The sequence below is a fragment of the Dendrobates tinctorius genome, unplaced genomic scaffold (assembly GCF_039654945.1).
Source record: "Dendrobates tinctorius isolate UK_male_01 unplaced genomic scaffold, ASM3965494v1 ptg000107l, whole genome shotgun sequence".
NCBI lineage: Eukaryota > Metazoa > Chordata > Amphibia > Anura > Dendrobatidae > Dendrobates > Dendrobates tinctorius.
Genome location: NW_027361775.1, coordinates 22292320 through 22309795, shown reverse-complemented (window position 1 = coordinate 22309795; position 17476 = coordinate 22292320). Strand labels below are relative to the sequence as shown.

The window sequence follows — 17476 nt, the reverse complement described above, 5'->3', positions numbered from 1 at the left end:
ATGGGTACACCTTGCTATGGTAGGATGGCTTTTATGCTTTCTTTTTTACTCTTCGCCACGACAGCACCCACTGGAGGTATCGGATCCGCCCATTTGGAACAGGAAACCCTACAGGAAAGATAAAAGGGGCGGTCCGCCTTTCCTCCTCAGTTTTGGTTTCCTGTTCCAAATGGAGCAGGATCCTGCAGGATCTTACCTGGGCCATGCATCCGCCTGTGCGGTCTCCTCGGGAACGGCAGGGGCTGCGGTCCGGAAGCAGCGTCGGGGGAGATTCCGTTTGACGGCTCCCCCCTCGTCTGGTGGCATAACGGTGATGACCGGGTCCGGGGAGGGCCGCCCGGTCTTACCAGGGAGCGGGCCGGTCTGGCATCCGGAGGCAGAACACCCCCCCATCGGTGGGGATACAGCGTGGGAGGTGAAGCCATGAGTGCGCGAACCGCGAGTGTGAGTAGCGGTGGCGCAGGAGCCAGCCGGTGCCCGACGCTCCTATACCCCGGAAGTAATGGTTGAACTTCCGGGGTAGGATGGCGATGACGCGGCGTATGCGCCCTGACACAGGGCGACTTCCGGGGGCACGACAGGAGTGAAGATAAAACAGCGCTGCAACGATGGAACCATGTCATCCCCCACGGAGTCGCAGGCCCCAGCAGGGGATTCAGCTGGGGGCAATTCCACCAGGGACCGCAGCGCCAGGACAGAGACTGCCCGCAGGAGCGAGGCAGCAGAAACCAGATCCAGACCGTCTCAGCCATCCGACCCGGTATATAGGCAAAGTATATACTCTACCTATTAAGCTAACCTCCTTCCCCCCCCTCTCTTTACCTTTGACCTCCCACTTCAGTCAAAGAAAAAAGCAAAAACTAAACATAAAGAATGCGCATTATGTTCAGAGCCTCTCCCTGACTCCTACCCCAAAAAACTCTGCAAACAATGCATGAAAGAGACCAGGCAGGGGTCGACGATATCTTCTAAAGATATCCGAGCCATAATTAGGGAGGAGATACAAGCCATCAACCGCGCCAGCACTCCCTCAGAGTCCAGTCATAAGAAACAGGTCGTTGTTAGTTCAGAGTCAGAGGAAGAACAGGAGTTAAATTCAGGCTCCGCATTCACGTCCTCATCGTCATCCTCGGAGATGGAAGGACGCGCATGTTTTCCACTGGACAGCGTAGATAACCTACTAAAAGCGGTTAGAAATACTATGGGGTGTGAAGAGGAAAGGGGAGCCCAAACCGCGCAGGACATTATGTTTGCGGGATTGGCAGAAAAAAAGAGGAGATCATTTCCGGTGATACCGGCAATTAAGGACCTCATCAAAAGAGAGTGGGAAAAACACGACCAGAGGGGTTTTCTCCCATCAGCCTCAAAACGGATGTATCCGTTCACTGATGAAGACCTATTGAAATGGACTAAAATACCAAAGGTGGATGCCGTCATAGCCTCCACTTCCAAACAGACCTCGATCCCGGTCGAAGACGCAGGATTGTTAGCAGACCCATTAGACCGAAAGGCAGAATCTTCGCTCAAAAGGTCCTGGGAGTCCACCACCGGGGTATTCAAACCCGCAATAGCCAGCACATGTACTGCTAGATCAATGCTGGTATGGCTAGATCAATTAGATCAGCAGATCGAGCAAAGAGTGTCAAGGGAGAAACTGCGTGCAGCCATCCCGTTGATAAGAGGTGCAGCTGCCTTTATGGCAGATGCTTCAGCGGACACCCTAAGACTGGCAGCGAGGTCGGCAGCCCTGGTGAATAACGCCAGACGCGCGCTGTGGATAAAAAGCTGGAAAGGGGACGCACAATCAAAATCCAAAATTAGTGCAACCCCATGCGAGGGTGAGTTCCTCTTCGGGAAAGCCTTAGACGAAATTCTCGCCAAGGCAAAAGAGAGGAAAAAAGCCTTCAGTGATTCTCCCATTCCGTTTTATAGGAAAACCTTTAAGAGACGGCCATTCGGGAGAAGAAGACAGTCGGACAGAACGAATAGATGGGCCACGAAAGACGAAAAGCAGAAGGGTACCATCTTCAGAGGGCCAACATATAGGAGAGATAAAAATTAAGAGTTTAGACCCACCAGTTGGGGGTAGATTAAAATTTTTTGTTACCAAATGGGAACAAATTACGTTAAGCCCATGGATTTTGAACATAATCAAGGAAGGAATAAAGATTGAATTCCTTCAGATCCCTTATGAGTTCTTTGTTATAACTCGCCTTAATTCCTCAGTTCAGCAAAAGGCTCTCGAAGACGAGATTCGAGTCCTACTAGCTAAAAAAGTTTTAGTTGACGTCCCTGAGGAACAAGAGGGTAGAGGCTTTTACTCTCCCCTGTTTTTGGTTTCTAAACCAGATGGTACGTTTAGAACCATTATTAATTTAAAGAAGCTTAATTCATTTATAAAAAATTATAACTTCAAAATGGAATCAATTAGATCCACTATAAAGCTTCTTTTCCCAAATTGCGTAATGGCAGGGATTGATTTAAAAGATGCTTATTATCATCTCCCTATTCACAATAGATTCCAGAAATACCTAAGAGTCGCAGTGGAAGTCTAGGGCAGGATTCGTCATTTCCAATACGCGGCCATGCCCTTCGGGCTTTCCACGGCACCAAGAATATTTACCAAGGTGATGGCAGAAGTGATGGCCTACCTTCGCCAAAAGGACACACTGATCGTGCCGTATTTAGACGACTTCCTAATAATTGGGAATTCAGTCAAACAATGTACCGAACGCGTGACTGACGCAATCTCCTCTTTTCAGAGCCTTGGCTGGATCATCAATATCCAAAAGTCCAGACTCGATCCACAATCTCTCCAGACATTTCTAGGATTTCAACTAGATTCCTTGACCCAGAGATGTCTACTACCTCAGGTAAAAATCACCCTCACGAAACAAAAAATACGAGCAGCTATAGATAGACCACGTGTGTCCTTGAGAGGAGCAATGTCACTATTAGGATTACTAAATTCTTGCACCCCGGCAGTCCGGTGGGCCCAGTACCATGTCCGTACACTACAACACCAGATCCTCCAAGAGGATAAGCGACATAGTGGTCATTTACAGAGCAAAATAACCCTGTCACAAGAAGTCTTGACTTCTCTAGAGTGGTGGTTAGATGATGACCATTTATGTTCAGGAGTTCCATGGGTTATAGTTCCATCCTGTATCGTAACCACCGATGCCAGTCCCCAGGGCTGGGGAGCCCACATGGAGAATGGGTTTCATCAGGGAAGGTGGAATAGAGAGGAATGCGAGTACTCATCCAATTTAAAAGAACTGACTGCAGTGTTCTATGCTCTATGCAACTTCCTTCCGCAGCTCCAACAGAAGCATGTCAGGATCCTATCGGACAACACCACCACAGTGGCCTATATAAACAGACAAGGAGGGACTCGATCAGAGACTCTGATGTCTTCAGCGGCAAGAATTTTAAACTTAGCAGAAAACTATTTTTTGTCCCTCTCGGCCCTTCATATCAGAGGCGAGAGCAATCAAAAGGCAGACTTCCTAAGCCGACACACTCTACGGCAAGGAGAGTGGTGCCTCAATCAGAAGGTCTTCAGGGACATAGTAGCCCTATGGGGACAACCCGAGGTGGACCTTTTCGCCACAAAGGAGAACAGGCAGATAAAAACATTTGCCTCCCTATCTCCATCAGATCACCCAGACATACTAGACGCCCTTCTAGCTCCATGGAATTTCAACCTGGCGTATGCGTTCCCTCCATTGATCCTCCTACCTCAAGTAATTCGGAAGATCAGAGACGACAAAGCAAGGATAATCTTAATAGCACCGTTCTGGCCAAAAAGACCGTGGTTTTCGTGGCTGCAAATTATGTCAATAACAGATCCTTGGGTCCTTCCTTGGACTCCCAACCTACTCTCCCAAGGCCCCTTTTTCCACCCTCAAGTGGTCAGCTTGCACTTGACGGCGTGGAATTTGAGAGGCAGTTATTGAGGACAAGAGGATTCTCTTTAATTACTACACTACTACAAAGTAGAAAACAGTCCACAACCCAAATTTACACTAGAATATGGAAAAAATTTCTTCAATTCCATACAGTACCTCCTACAGCAGAAGTTCCGATAATCCCAATCTTGGAATTTCTGCAGAAAGGGAAAGACTTAGGCTTAGCAGTAAATACGCTAAGAGTACAAATATCGGCATTAGGAGCACTATATGGCCATAATATAGCAGGCAACAAGTGGATAACTCGATTCATTACAGCATGTGAACGAATAGCTCCAATCCACATACCCTCCGTCCCTACATGGGATCTAAATCTGGTCTTAGACGCCCTAACGGTAGACCCCTTTGAGCCGATCGACACAATACCCTTCAAATACTTAGCACTTAAAATGGCCCTCTTGGTAGCACTGACCTCAGCTAGAAGAGTGGGTGATATCCAGGCCTTGTCAATAGATCCTTTTTTTCAAGAATACCAAGACAGATTGGTATTAAAACCAGACCCTGCCTACCTGCCAAAAGTGGCAACAAAATACCATAGATCTCAGGAGATACTCCTCCCAACCTTCTATAAAAATCCCTCTACTCCGGAAGAGCAGAAGTTCCATACTCTGGACGTCAAAGAACTGTCCTAAAATATATTGAGAGGTCCAACAATTGGAGGCAGAGTAGGGCCCTATTAGTTTCATTTCAGGGCTGTAAGAAGGGGTATGGAGTCACGAAGAGCACCATTTCCCGGTGGATCAGAGAGGCCATTCGTTTAGCCTACTCCGCAAAAAACGAAGATCCTCCAGGGAACATCAGGGCGCATTCCACCAGGGCAATGGCAACTTCTTGGGCGGAAAAGGGAGATGTTCCGATTGAAACTATATGTAAGGCGGCAGTTTGGTCATCCCCTTCTACCTTCTATAACCACTATAGACTTGATCTTTCATCAACCTCTGACTTAAGCTTTGGCAGGACTGTCCTTGGCACGGTGGTCCCACCCAGGTGATGGTCTCTGGAATCTCTCCAGTGGGTGCTGTCGTGGCGAAGAGTAAAAAGCCGGATTACTTACCGGTAATGCTCTTTTAATGAGTCCACGACAGCACCCGCTCACTTCCCTCCCTAAAGATATCAATAGTTAAAGTATATCAACCAAATAATGGATAAGAAAGATGTTAAAATAAGAGAACATTGCCTAATCCTTGGCGGTCCTTCTGGTACTCTGAAACGTAAAACTGAGGAGGAAAGGCGGACCGCCCCTTTTATCTTTCCTGTAGGGTTTCCTGTTCCAAATGGGCGGATCCGATACCTCCAGTGGGTGCTGTCGTGGACTCATTAAAAGAGCATTACCGGTAAGTAATCCGGCTTATCAAAATGGTGTTAAATAAGTAGCCCATGTTATTCAGATGTACTATTTACTTTCTCTAGGGTATTTTCTCATTTTGTTTTTTTTTTTCCTTTGGTTTTGTCTATAGTATAAACTGTGCTCAGCCAGATTGCACATCTGTAGGCCCCCCAACAGATCACAGTGATGCTGGCAGCACACATTAGCACCCCCCATACACAGGCACACACCCCAGTCATAATTATTTTGAAGGTGATGCTGTGGCGTTGGAGGGGAGCAGTCACATCTGTCGCGAAGGCTTCCTCTGTGGTGTCACTGCACTGAGCTCTGATTCGTGGCTCAGCATTCAGTGTTCTGCTTCACCACCATTGTATTTTTCCAGTCTTCAGGAGACGTGTTTCTTTGTCTCTAAAGCGTGGTGCCTACTGATTAGCATTCTACCCTCCCCCCCCCCCCCACAATCAGCTGGGTATGCTGGTGTAGAGTATAGTGGAAATTATATAATGCCAAATGAGTCCTTTTTCCTGGCGCTGTCCACCCAACCTGCCGTACTAGGAAGAAGATCTCTAGTGCCTAGTAGCAAATATGGCCCTGTAGTGATATTGTGCAGAATGGTTCAGGTACAAAGTTACAGTGCTGGCCATTGTTGTTGAAGGGAGTGCACATACTGAAATCTAATATATACTTACCTTGTAATGTCTTCACATCCTGCTCCGTCCAGATGTGTCTGGATCCCAGAATTCCAAGCGGCGGAAGTTCACCAACCACCATATTGGGACAACCAAGTGATGGGTGTCACACACACTCTGTGTATGCCGTACGCAACACACACAAACACACTGTATACGCGGTACACAGCCTCTTGTGCGGTACCACCAGCGGAACACCATCGCGAACACGTCGCAGCTGGGATCAGACAAATGATTCACTGACTGCCGCCATCTTTGTACAGGAGGAGCGCATGCGCAGTTTTAATGTGACAGCCACTATCTGTCTGCAAAAAGATGGCGGCTTTCCTTTTATCTTAACACAGTGGGAGGGGTGAGTGCACATAAGAAAGAGGACACACAAGGGGGGAGACAGCTTAACCCCTTCCTGACATGAGACGTACTATCCCGTCCATGGGACCCGGGCCCCTATGCCCATGGACGGGATAGTACGTCTAGCGCAATCAGCGGCGCCCACGTGGTGAGCGCCGCTGATCGCGGCCGGGTGTCAGCTGATTATCACAGCTGACACCCGGCACAATGTGTCAGGGGCGGTCATGGACCGCCCCCAACACGTTAACCCCTTGCACACCGCGATCAAACATGATCGCGGTGTACCGGGGGTTAAAGGGAAGCATCGGCAGGGAGGGGGCTCCCTCGTGCTTCCCTGAGCCCCCCACGGCAGCGCAATGTGCAGCGCTGCTGCGGGGGACTCCTTTCCTCCAGGCCCCCGGATCCAAGATGGCGACGGGGGCCTGAGGAAGCTGGCTTCCTCAGTGCCTGCAAAGCGCAGGCATGAGGAAGCCTTCTGCAGTGCCTGTGTCAGATCGCTGATCTGTCACAGTGATCTGTGATGTGACAGATCAGCGACTGTCACAGGACAGTGATGTCCCACCTGGGACTATTTAATAAAGTAAAAAAAAAAATAAAAAAAAGTGTTAAAATAATTAAAAAAAAATCGCCAAATAAATTAGAAAAAAAAAAAAAATATTCCCCCAATAAATCCATTTTTTGGAAATAATAAAAAAAAAAACAATAAAAGTACACATATTAGGTATCGCCACGTCCGTAATGACCCGCCCTATAAAACTGTCCCATTAGTTAACCCCTTTAGCGAACCCCTTAAAAAATAAAAATAAAAAACGAAGCAAAAAATAATGATTTATTATCATACCGCCAAACAAAAAGTGTAATAACGCGCGATCAAAAAGACGCATATAAATATCCATGGTACCGCTGAAAACGACATCTTGTCCCGCAAAAAACGAGCTGCCACACAGCATCATCAGCGAAAAAATAAAAAAGTTATAGCTCACAGAATAAAGCGATGCAAAAATAATTATTTTTTATATAAAATAGTTTTCATTGCATAAAACCGACAAAAACATAAAAAAATGACATACATGAGGTATCGCTGTAACCGTACTGACCCGAAGAATAAAACCGCTTTATCAATTTTACCGCACGCGGAACGGTGTAAACGCACCCCCCCAAAAGAAATTCATGAAACGCTGGTTTTTGTTCATTCTGTGTCCCAAAAATAGGAATAAAAAGCGATCAAAAAATGTCACGTGCCCGAAAATGGTACCAATAAAAACGTCAACTCGTCCCGCAAAAAATAAGACCTCACATGACTCGGTGGGTCAAAATACGGAAAAATTATAGCTCTCAATATGTGGTGATGCAAAAACTATTTTTACAATAAAAAGCGTCTTTTAGCGTGCGACAGCTGCCAAACATAAAAACCGCCATAAATAGTAAATCAAACCCCCCGTCATCACCCCCTTAGTTAGGGAAAAATAATAAAATTAAAAAAAAAGTATTTATCTCCATTTTCCCGTTAGGGCTAGGGTTAGGGTTAGGGTTAGGGCTAGGGTTAGGGCTAGGGTTAGGGCTAGGGTTAGGGCTCAGATTAGGGTTAGGGGTGTGTTGGGGTTAGGGTTGGAGTTATAATTGGGGGGTTTCCACTGTTTGGGCACATCAGGGGCTCTCCAAATGCAACATGGCGTCTGATCTCAATTCCAGCCAATTCTGAGTTGAAAAAGTCAAATGTTGCTCCTTCCCTTCCAAGCTCTGCCATGCGCCCAAACAGTGTTTTACCCCACATGTAGGGTATCAACCTACTCAGGACAAATTGCAAAACAATTTTTGGGGTCCAATTTCTCCTGTTACCCTTAGGAAAATAAAAAATTGGGGCAAAAATATCATTTTTGTGGAAAAAAATGATTTTTTTATTTTCATGTCCGAGTGTTATAAACTTCTGTGAAGCACTTGGGGGTTCAAAGTGCTCACCACACATCTAGATAAGTTCCGTGGGGGGTCTAGTGTCCAAAATAGGGTCACTTGTGGGGAGTTTCAATAGTTTAGGTACATCAGGGGCTCTCCAAACGCACATGACACCCACAGACCATTCCATCAAAGTCTGCATTCCAAAACGTCACTGCTTCCCTTCCGAGCCCCGACGTGTGTCCATACAGTAGTTTTCTCCCACATATGGGGTGTCAGCGTACTCAGGCCAAATTGGACAACAACTTTTGGGGGTCCAATTTCTCCTGTTACCCTTGGGAAAATGAAAAAATTGGGGACTAATTGATCATGTTTCTGGAAAAAATACGATTTTTTTATTTTCATGCCCTGGCATTATAAACTTCTGTGAAGCTCTTGGGGGTTCAAAGTGCTCACCTCACATATAGATAAGTTCCTTAGTGGGTCTAGTTTTCAAAATGGGGTCATTTGTGGGGGGTTTCCACTGTTTAGGTACATTAGGGGCTCTCCAAAGGCAACATGACACCCACAGACCATTCCATCAAAGTCTGCATTCCAAAACGTCACTACTTCCCTTCCGAGCCCCGACGTGTGCCCATACAGTAGTTTTCTCCCACATATGGGGTATCAGCATACTCAGGACAAATTGGACAACAACTTTTGGGGTCCAATTTCTCCTGGTACCCTTGGGAAAATAAAAAAATGGTGACTAAAAGATCATGTTTGTGGAAAAAATACGAATTTTTTATTTTCACGCCCGGGCATTATAAACTTCTGTGAAGCACTGTGCTCACCACACATCTTTATGTTATAAACTTCTGTGAAGCCCATGGGGGTTCAAAGTTCTCACCACACATCTAGATAAGTTCCTTAGGGGGTCTAGTTTCCAAAATGGTGTCATTTGTGGGGGGTTTCCACTGTTTTGGTACATCAGGGGTTTTCCAAACGCGACATGGTGTCCGATCTCAATTCCAGTCAAAAACGTCAAATGGCGCTGCTTCCCTTCCGAGCTCTGCCATGCGCCCAAATAGTGGTTTACCCCCACATGTGGGGTATCAGCGTACTCAGGACAAATTGCACAATAACTTTTAGGGTCCTGTTACCCTTGGAAAAATAAGAATTGAGGGTGAAAAGATCATTTTTGTGGAAAAAATATGATTTTTTAATTGTATGGCTTTATGTTATAAACTTTTGTGAAGCCCATGGGGGTTCAAAGTTCTCACCACACATCTAGATAAGTTCCTTAGGGGGTCTAGTTTCCAAAATGGTGTCATTTGTGGGGGTTTCCACTGTTTTGGTACATCAGGGGTTTTCCAAACGCGACATGGTGTCCGATCTCAATTCCAGCCAAAAACGTCAAATGGCGCTGCTTCCCTTCCGAGCTCTGCCATGCGCCCAAATAGTGGTTTACCCCCACATGTGGGGTATCAGCGTACTCAGGACAAATTGCACAATAACTTTTAGGGTCCTGTTACCCTTGGGAAAATAAAAATTGGGGTGAAAAGATCATTTTTGTGGAAAAAATATGATTTTTTAATTGTACCGCTGTACGTTATAAACTTCTGTAAAACCCTTGTGGGTTCAAAGTTCTCACCACATATCTAGATAAGTTCCTTGGGGGGTCTAGTTTCCAAAATGGGGTCACTTGTAGGGGGTTTCCACTGTTTAGGTACATCAGGGACTCTCCAAACGTGACATGGCGTCCAATCTGAATTCCAGCCAATTTTGCATTGAAAAAGTCAAACGGCGCTCCTTCCATTCTGAGCTCTGCCATGCACCGAAACAGTGGTTCCCCCCCACATATCAGGTATCTGCGTACTCAGGACAAATTGCACAATAACTTTTGCAGTCCAATTTCTCCTGTTACCCTTGGTAAAATAAAAAAAATTGAACCTGAAGTATTTTTTTTATGAAAAAAAGTTAGATGTTCATTTTTTTTAAATATTCAAAAAAATTCCTGTGACGCACCTAAAGGGTTAATAAACTTCTTGAATGTGGTTTTGAGCACTTTAAGGGGTGCAGTTTTTAGAATGGTGTCACTTTTGGGTATTTTCTATCATATAGACCCCTCAAAGTGGCTTCAAATGTGATGTGATCCTAAAAATAAAATGGTGTTGTAAAAATGAGAAATCGCTGGTCAACTTTTAACCCTTATAACTTCCTAACAGAAAAAAAATTTTGGTTCCAAAATTGTGCTGATGTAAAGTAAACATGTGGGAAATGTTAGTTATCAAGTTTTTTGTGTGCCGTATCTCTGTGATTTAAGGGCATAAAAATTCAAAGTTGGAAAATTGCGAAATTTTCAAAATTTTCGCCAAATTTCCGTTTTTCTCACAAATAAACGCAAGTTATTTGAATGAAATTTTACCACTAACATGAAGTACAATATGTCACGAGAAAATAATGTCAGAATCACCGGGATCCATGGAAGCGTTCCAGAGTTATGACCTCATAAAGGTACAGTGGTCAGAATTGTAAAAATTGGCCCGGTCATGAACGTGCAAACCACCCTTGGGGGTGAAGGGGTTAAATGAGAGAACACATAAGGGAAGAAGACAGCACAGTGGTGGAGAGAGAGTAGACAAGGGGGAGAGCACATGGGGTACACAGGTCAAAAATGAGATGACATGAGAGGAGAAGACAGCAGAAGGGGGGAAAGAGAAAGCACACAGGAGGGAGACAGCTCAAACGGGACAGCAAATGAGGGGAGAACACAGCACAGGAAGGAGAGAGACTGCAGACAAGGGGGATAGCACATGGAGTAAACAGGTCAAAGGAGAGAGCACAGACGGGAGAAGTCAGCACATGGGGAGAGGATAGGTGGGTGAGCACATGGGGGGAGATTCTCAACGCTGCAAAGCCTGCCCCCATTGTGACATTACCGCCCTACCAATGCAAAGGCATCAGGCCTCCATCTAGTATCTCATATTGGCCTTCTTCAGATTGACACTTGAGATACCAGCAAATGTTAGCAAGCCTGATATCAGCATCAGCAAGTCGTAACTGTTTCAGGAGAGCCAAATCTCCTGAAGATACAGTAAATACTTGGAGGACCTATACTCATCCAAAGGAATTCTGGAGTCCATTTTGTAATCCATTTGGTTATAGATCTTTAAACCAGAACGGTAGCATAGGAATAAGTGCACTGATAATGTAACCTGGGTCTTTTTTCCCTTCCATACTTGTGTATAGGCCACATCTTTAATTTTCAGTAGATAGGCTGTGATTCATCAAAGCATTCTTGTCAGAATTCTGAAGTAATTTGCTTTGAAAAGTCACAAAATTGTTATGCAACTTGGAGTTGTGCCACTTTTGCCATTTTCACATTAGTTTCTCCCTGCTCCACCAAAATTGGGGGAACTTAGGCGGGATGATGCAGGATGCCATTGCTTGTCTAATCCATATGAATTGTGGCGTTAGTTACGACTTAAATCTTACTCCAGTTAGGGACTGGAGTAAGATTTCTGGTGTGGCTCCCTCAGGAACATGCCATTGGGTAGATACTACTGATTCATTAAGAGACGTGAAGAGACTTCTATACACCCTCTCATCAAGACCAGTGAGAACATCTCTGTTCTTGATGAGTTCAAGTAAAATATTGAAAGAGGGCCTTTCACTGGGTTTTTTAAACGGGTTTTCCCATGAACAAAATTTAATTTTAATCAATAGATTTTGGACTAGTAGTAATTTCCACAATTCGATGTCTTTTAATAAACTGTTCCTGTGCTGAGATAATCTTACAAATGTGCCCCTGCTGTGTACTGTGTAATGGCTGTGTCTGACCATGCAGGGACATGATCTGATCATACCACAGCTCCTGGGCAGGGGAGGATGTAAAAGACTATACAGACAAGACAGCACAGGATCACAGCTGATTCTTTTTGTGAGGTAGAACATATCCTGTCTATTTTTCAGGCTATGTGCCCACGTAGCGTTTTAAAACGCACAATGAAAACCGGACTCCTTCCCAGAAATCCACCGCGATTTCACCGCGATTCTGTTCGCGATTTTGCCGTGATTTTCTCAAGCACTTTCCAAGTGATTTGAAGCATCGCTTAAAAAGTGATTGACAGGTTGGTCACACTCGTCAAACATAGTGTTTGACAAGTGTGACCAGCTTTTTACTATTGAAGCCGCCTATGCGGCATCAATAGTAAAAGATAAAATGTTAATGATAAAAAAATAAAAAATCGGGGTATATTTACCTTCCGACGTCTCGCGGTGCCATCCCGGGCCTCAGCGTTCCCAGCGATGCCTTGCGAGACCTGTGATGACGTTGGTCTCGCGTTACTATAGCGATCTCGCGAGACCACGTCATCACAGGACCTTGCCGCAAGGCATTACTGGGAACGCTTAGGCCGGGAATGCAGCGCGGGACGTCGGAAGGTAAATATACCCCGATATTTTATTTTTTATTCTTTTTTTTACAGGGGTATGGTACCCAGGGCCTGGAGGACAGTCTCCTCTCCTCCGCACCGTGGGTACCAACCGCACATGAGACGCTGAACTTCCCGCATGGTGGGCATAGCCACATGCGGGAAGTAAGCGATTCTCATGCATTCCTATGGGTGCGGAATCGCGGCAATTCTTTCCGATTCCGGACAAAAGAATGAGCATGCTGCGATTTTTTTCCGCAATGCGATTCCACTGCGGAAAAAAGCGCAGCATTAGCACAGCATGTGCGGAATGCCATAGGAATGCATGGGGGGCGTTCTGTACAAGATTTTTAAACGTTTTCGCAGCGTTTTTGCGCCGAAAATCACGGCAAAAACGCTTAAAAATCGCATTGTGGGCACACAGCCTCAAAGAAAGTTTTACTTCAAGGAAGGAATCATTTGCGATCCCTTGCTGTAATATCTGTATACTCTCTTGCTTCATCCTCTGCCCAGGAGATGTGGTATGATCTGACCATATTCCTGCATGGTCAGACACAGCCATTACACAGTACACAGCTGGGGCACATTGGTAAGATTATCTCAGCACAGGAACATTGTATTTAATAGACACGTCCAATTGTGGAAGTTATTATTATTCCAAGAGCTATTGATTAACCCCTTTCCTACATTAGACGTACTATTCCGTCCATGTGACCTGGGACCTAAGTCCCAAGGATGGAATAGTACGTCTAGCGCGATCAGCTGCGCCCTGACACCCGGCACTATGTGTCAGGGGCGGTCACGGACTGCCCCCGACACGTTAACCCCTGGCACACTGCGATCAAACAGGATCGCAGTGTACCGGAGGTTTAGGGAAGCATCGGGAGGGCGCTCCCTCCTTGCTTCCCTGAGACCCCCGCAGCAGCGCAATGTGCAGCGCTGCTGCAGGGGTCTCCTTCCCTGCAGGTTCCCAAATCCAAAATGGCGGCGGGGACCTTCGGGGGCCTGCAGGGGGCGGCTTCCTCATGCCTGCAAACTGCTGGCATGAGGAAGCCTGCAGCACTGCCTGTGACAGATCGCTGATCTGTCACAGCGATCTGTGATGTGACAGATCAGCGATCTGTCACATGACAGTGATGTCCCCCTGGGACAATGTAATAAAGTTAAAAAAAAAAAAAAAAAAAAAAGTGTAAAAATAATTTATAAAATATCGCTAAATAAATTAAAAAAAAAAATATTCCCTAATAAATTCATTTTTTGGAAATAATAAAAAAAAAAATAGTACACATATTTGGTATCGCCGCGTCCACAACGACCCGCCCTATAAAACTGTCCCACTAGTTAACCCCTTTATTGAACCCCTTAAAAAATAAAAATAAAAAACAAAGCAAAAAATAAAGCTTTATCATACCGCTGAACAAAAAGTGCAATAACGCGCAATCAAAAAGACGGATATAAATAACCATGGTACCGCTGTAAACGTCATCTTGTCCTGCAAAAAAATGAGCTGCCACACAGCGTCATCAGCGAAAAAATAAAAAAGTTATAGGTCGCAGAATAAAGTGATGCAAAAATAATTATTTTTTTATATAAAATTGTTTTCATTGCATAAAAGCGCCAAAACATAAAAAAATACATAAATGAGGTATCGCTGTAACTGTACTGACCCGAAGAATAAAACCGCCTTATCAATTATACCGCATGCGGAACAGTGTAAACGCACCCCCCCAAAAGAAATTCATGAAACGCTGGTTTTTGTTCATTCTGCGTCCCAAAAATCGGAATAAAAAGCGATCAAAAAATGTTACATGCCCGAAAATGGTACCAATAGAAACATCAACTCCTTCTGCAAAAAATAAGACCTCACATGACTCGGTGGGTCAAAATATGGAAAAATTATAGCTCTCAAAATGTGGTGACGCAAAAACTATATTTACAATACAAAGCGTCCGATCTCAATTCCAGCCATAAAGGTCAAATGGCGCTGCTTCCCTTCCGAGCTCTGCCATGAGCCCAAATAGCGGTTTACCCCCACATATGGGGTATCAGCGTACTCAGGACAAATTGCACAATAACTTTTGGGGTCCTGTTACTCTTGGGAAAATAACATTTGGGGTGAAAAGATCATTTTTTTGGAAAAAATATAATTTTGTAATTGTACGGCTGTACGTTATAAACTTCTGTGAAGCCCATTGGGGTTCAAAGTGCTCACCACATATCTAGATAAGTTCCTTGGGGGGTCTAGTTTCCAAAATAGGGTCACTTGTGGGGGGTTTCCACTGTTTAGGCACATCAGGGGCTCTCCAAACTTGACATGCCATCCGATCTGAATTCCAGCCAGTTTTGCAATTTACTCAGGACAAATTGCACAATAACTTTTGCAGTCCAATTTCTCCTGTTACCCTTGGTAAAATAAAAAAATTGAACCTGAAGTATTTTTTTTGTGAAAAAAAGTTAAATGTTCATTTTTTTTAAACATTCAAAAAATTCCTGTGTAGCACCTGAAGGGTTAATAAACTTCTTGAATGTGGTTTTAAGCATCTTAAGGGGTGCAGTTTTTAGAATGGTGTCACTTTTGGGTATTTTCTATCATATAGACCCCTCAAAGTGACTTCAAATGTGATGTGGTCCGTACAAATAAAATGGTGTTGTAAAAATGAGAAATCGATGGTCAACTTTTAACCCTTATAACTTCCTAACAAAAAAAATTTTGGTTCCTATATTTTGCTGATGTAAAGTAAACATGTGGGAAATGTTACTTATTAAGTTTTTTGAGTGCCATATCTCTGTGATTTAAGAGCATAAAAATTCAAAGTTGGAAAACTGCGAAATTTTCGCCAAATTTCCTTTTTTTTCACAAATAAACGCAAGTTATATGAATGAAATTTTACCACTAACATGAAGTACAATATGTCACTAGAAAACAATCTCGGAATCGCCTAGATCCGTTGACGCGTTCCTGAGTTATTACCTCATAAATGGACAGTGGTCAGAATTGTAAAAATTGGCCTTGGAGTTAACGTGCAAACCACCCTTGGTAGTAAAGGGGTTAAAATAAACTTTTATTGGTGGGGAAAAATCCTGTAAACCAAGTACCTCCTCCAATTTGTACTAATGCATTGATCCTGGATCAGCTTTTCTTTTTCTTCTTTGCCTCTCTGACCACAGTTACAAGCTAGAGATGAGGTGCACAGCTACTGTGGCAAAAATGGGTGCTAAATCAGTAATCAGTCAGAGACTAGTACCAAAAAATTACCTAATGATAAACAAACCTGTGATGTGAAAAATATATATTTTTATTGAGTAGAAAACACCATATTTCAATAAAAGCAACAATTAAAAACCCAATATCCCTACAGTACACTGAAGCCTATAAGAAAAACCACCAGGATATAAAGCAGCAATATAACTAAATGATCCCATACAATGGTATCCCTCAAATGGTAACAATAAGATCAGTAGCAATAAGTATAAGCATAAATAATCAAAGTATGCAAAAAAATATATACCAACAGTAATAATTAAGAAAGGATATAATCATTGATCTAAAAGTTCTATAAGTCTATTTCAAGTAAGGCATATATAATAGTGCCAATAACTGCCCTACCTATAAAGCGCATGTCAATAGTTTACCACAACAGAGAGTAGCCAGAAGACTGCAGCATCTGATTTCTCCTTTCTCCTGCACTGATCAGAAGCACTTCACTTTCATATTAACTGGTGTTAATTTCTTTTAGCGGTGCAGGGGTTAATCTGCTCTGATGAGAACTCCTGGAGCAAGGCTTTCAGCTGTTCACTGTTAGCCACTCCCATCTATATTATCTGGATCCTGGCTAGCGCTCATTGTCAGAGGTAGCTTTTGCTGCTTAACTGGAGGTTGTTGGTAGTTATTATTGGAGAAGGCGATTGGTGGATTTATTTGTGACTGTTTTGAGTGTTTGATAATTCCCTTCTCCTACTTTGGTTTTACCCCATCCTCCACTCCCAGGCGCAGTCCTCTGTTATATGTGTGTGCATATTTTTATGTTTGGTATTTTTCATTAACACTGTTTGTATTACCTTGTTAGTCTGGTTGGTGTATTACAGTACATTAGTACTTCTCACTTCCCTGTATGGGGAAGGGTACAGGCTGAGGGTGGATTCAGGAACTAAGGCAACATATGTGGCATCTTCACTATCAGAAGTAATACGGGGAGCAGGGTGAGCTACAGCGCCCCCTAGCTTTAGGGACAGGGAGGGAGCCCCTGGTCCCGGGACACCCAACACAACAGAGTCGTAACACAGGTATTGCTTTACCATCTTTAAAAACTATTCCCTCCTTGTTAAAAATGCCCAGCCATCATGGAATGGCTGCTGGGAGGATGTCATGAAATTGGCCCAGGCATTTGACAATGTACCCCTGCCTCAGCTGTATCTAGTGTGGGTCTCTCTTGCCTCTCCTTGGTTGGACAAGCTTGGGAAGCTTGACAACTGCCACTAGCGTTGTCTGATGGGATTTTTTTTCAACATATTTTCCATAATGTCCTTCTGGTATTGCACCATTTTAGACCTCTCTGTCTCAGGAAGAAGAGATGCAAAGTTCTCCTTGTAGCGTAGTTCTAGTAGTGTGAACAACTTGCACTTTTTTTTGCCAAGCTGAATGTAACCCCATCCTTCACTCTCTGGTGTTTACCTCTGTTGTTTAAGTGTGTATATTTGTATGATTGGTATTTTCCTTTATCCCTGTTTGTATTGCCTTGTTAGTCTAGTTGGTGTATTATGGTACACTAATACTCCCCACTTCCCTGCGTGGGGGAAGGGTACAGACTGAGGGTGGATTCTGGAGTTAAG

General features: G+C 44.2%; 1 protein-coding gene across 1 annotated transcript; it reads left to right on the top strand.

The window, feature by feature from the left end:
* Positions 1-863: 863 nt before the first annotated feature.
* On the top strand, positions 864-2555 carry LOC141100636 (uncharacterized). Its single transcript, XM_073589242.1, has 2 exons — positions 864-1838; positions 1933-2555. The coding sequence occupies exons 1-2, from the start codon at positions 935-937 to the stop codon at positions 2553-2555; spliced, it is 1527 nt and encodes a 508-aa protein (XP_073445343.1). The 5' UTR covers positions 864-934.
* The last annotated feature ends 14921 nt before the right edge of the window (positions 2556-17476 follow it).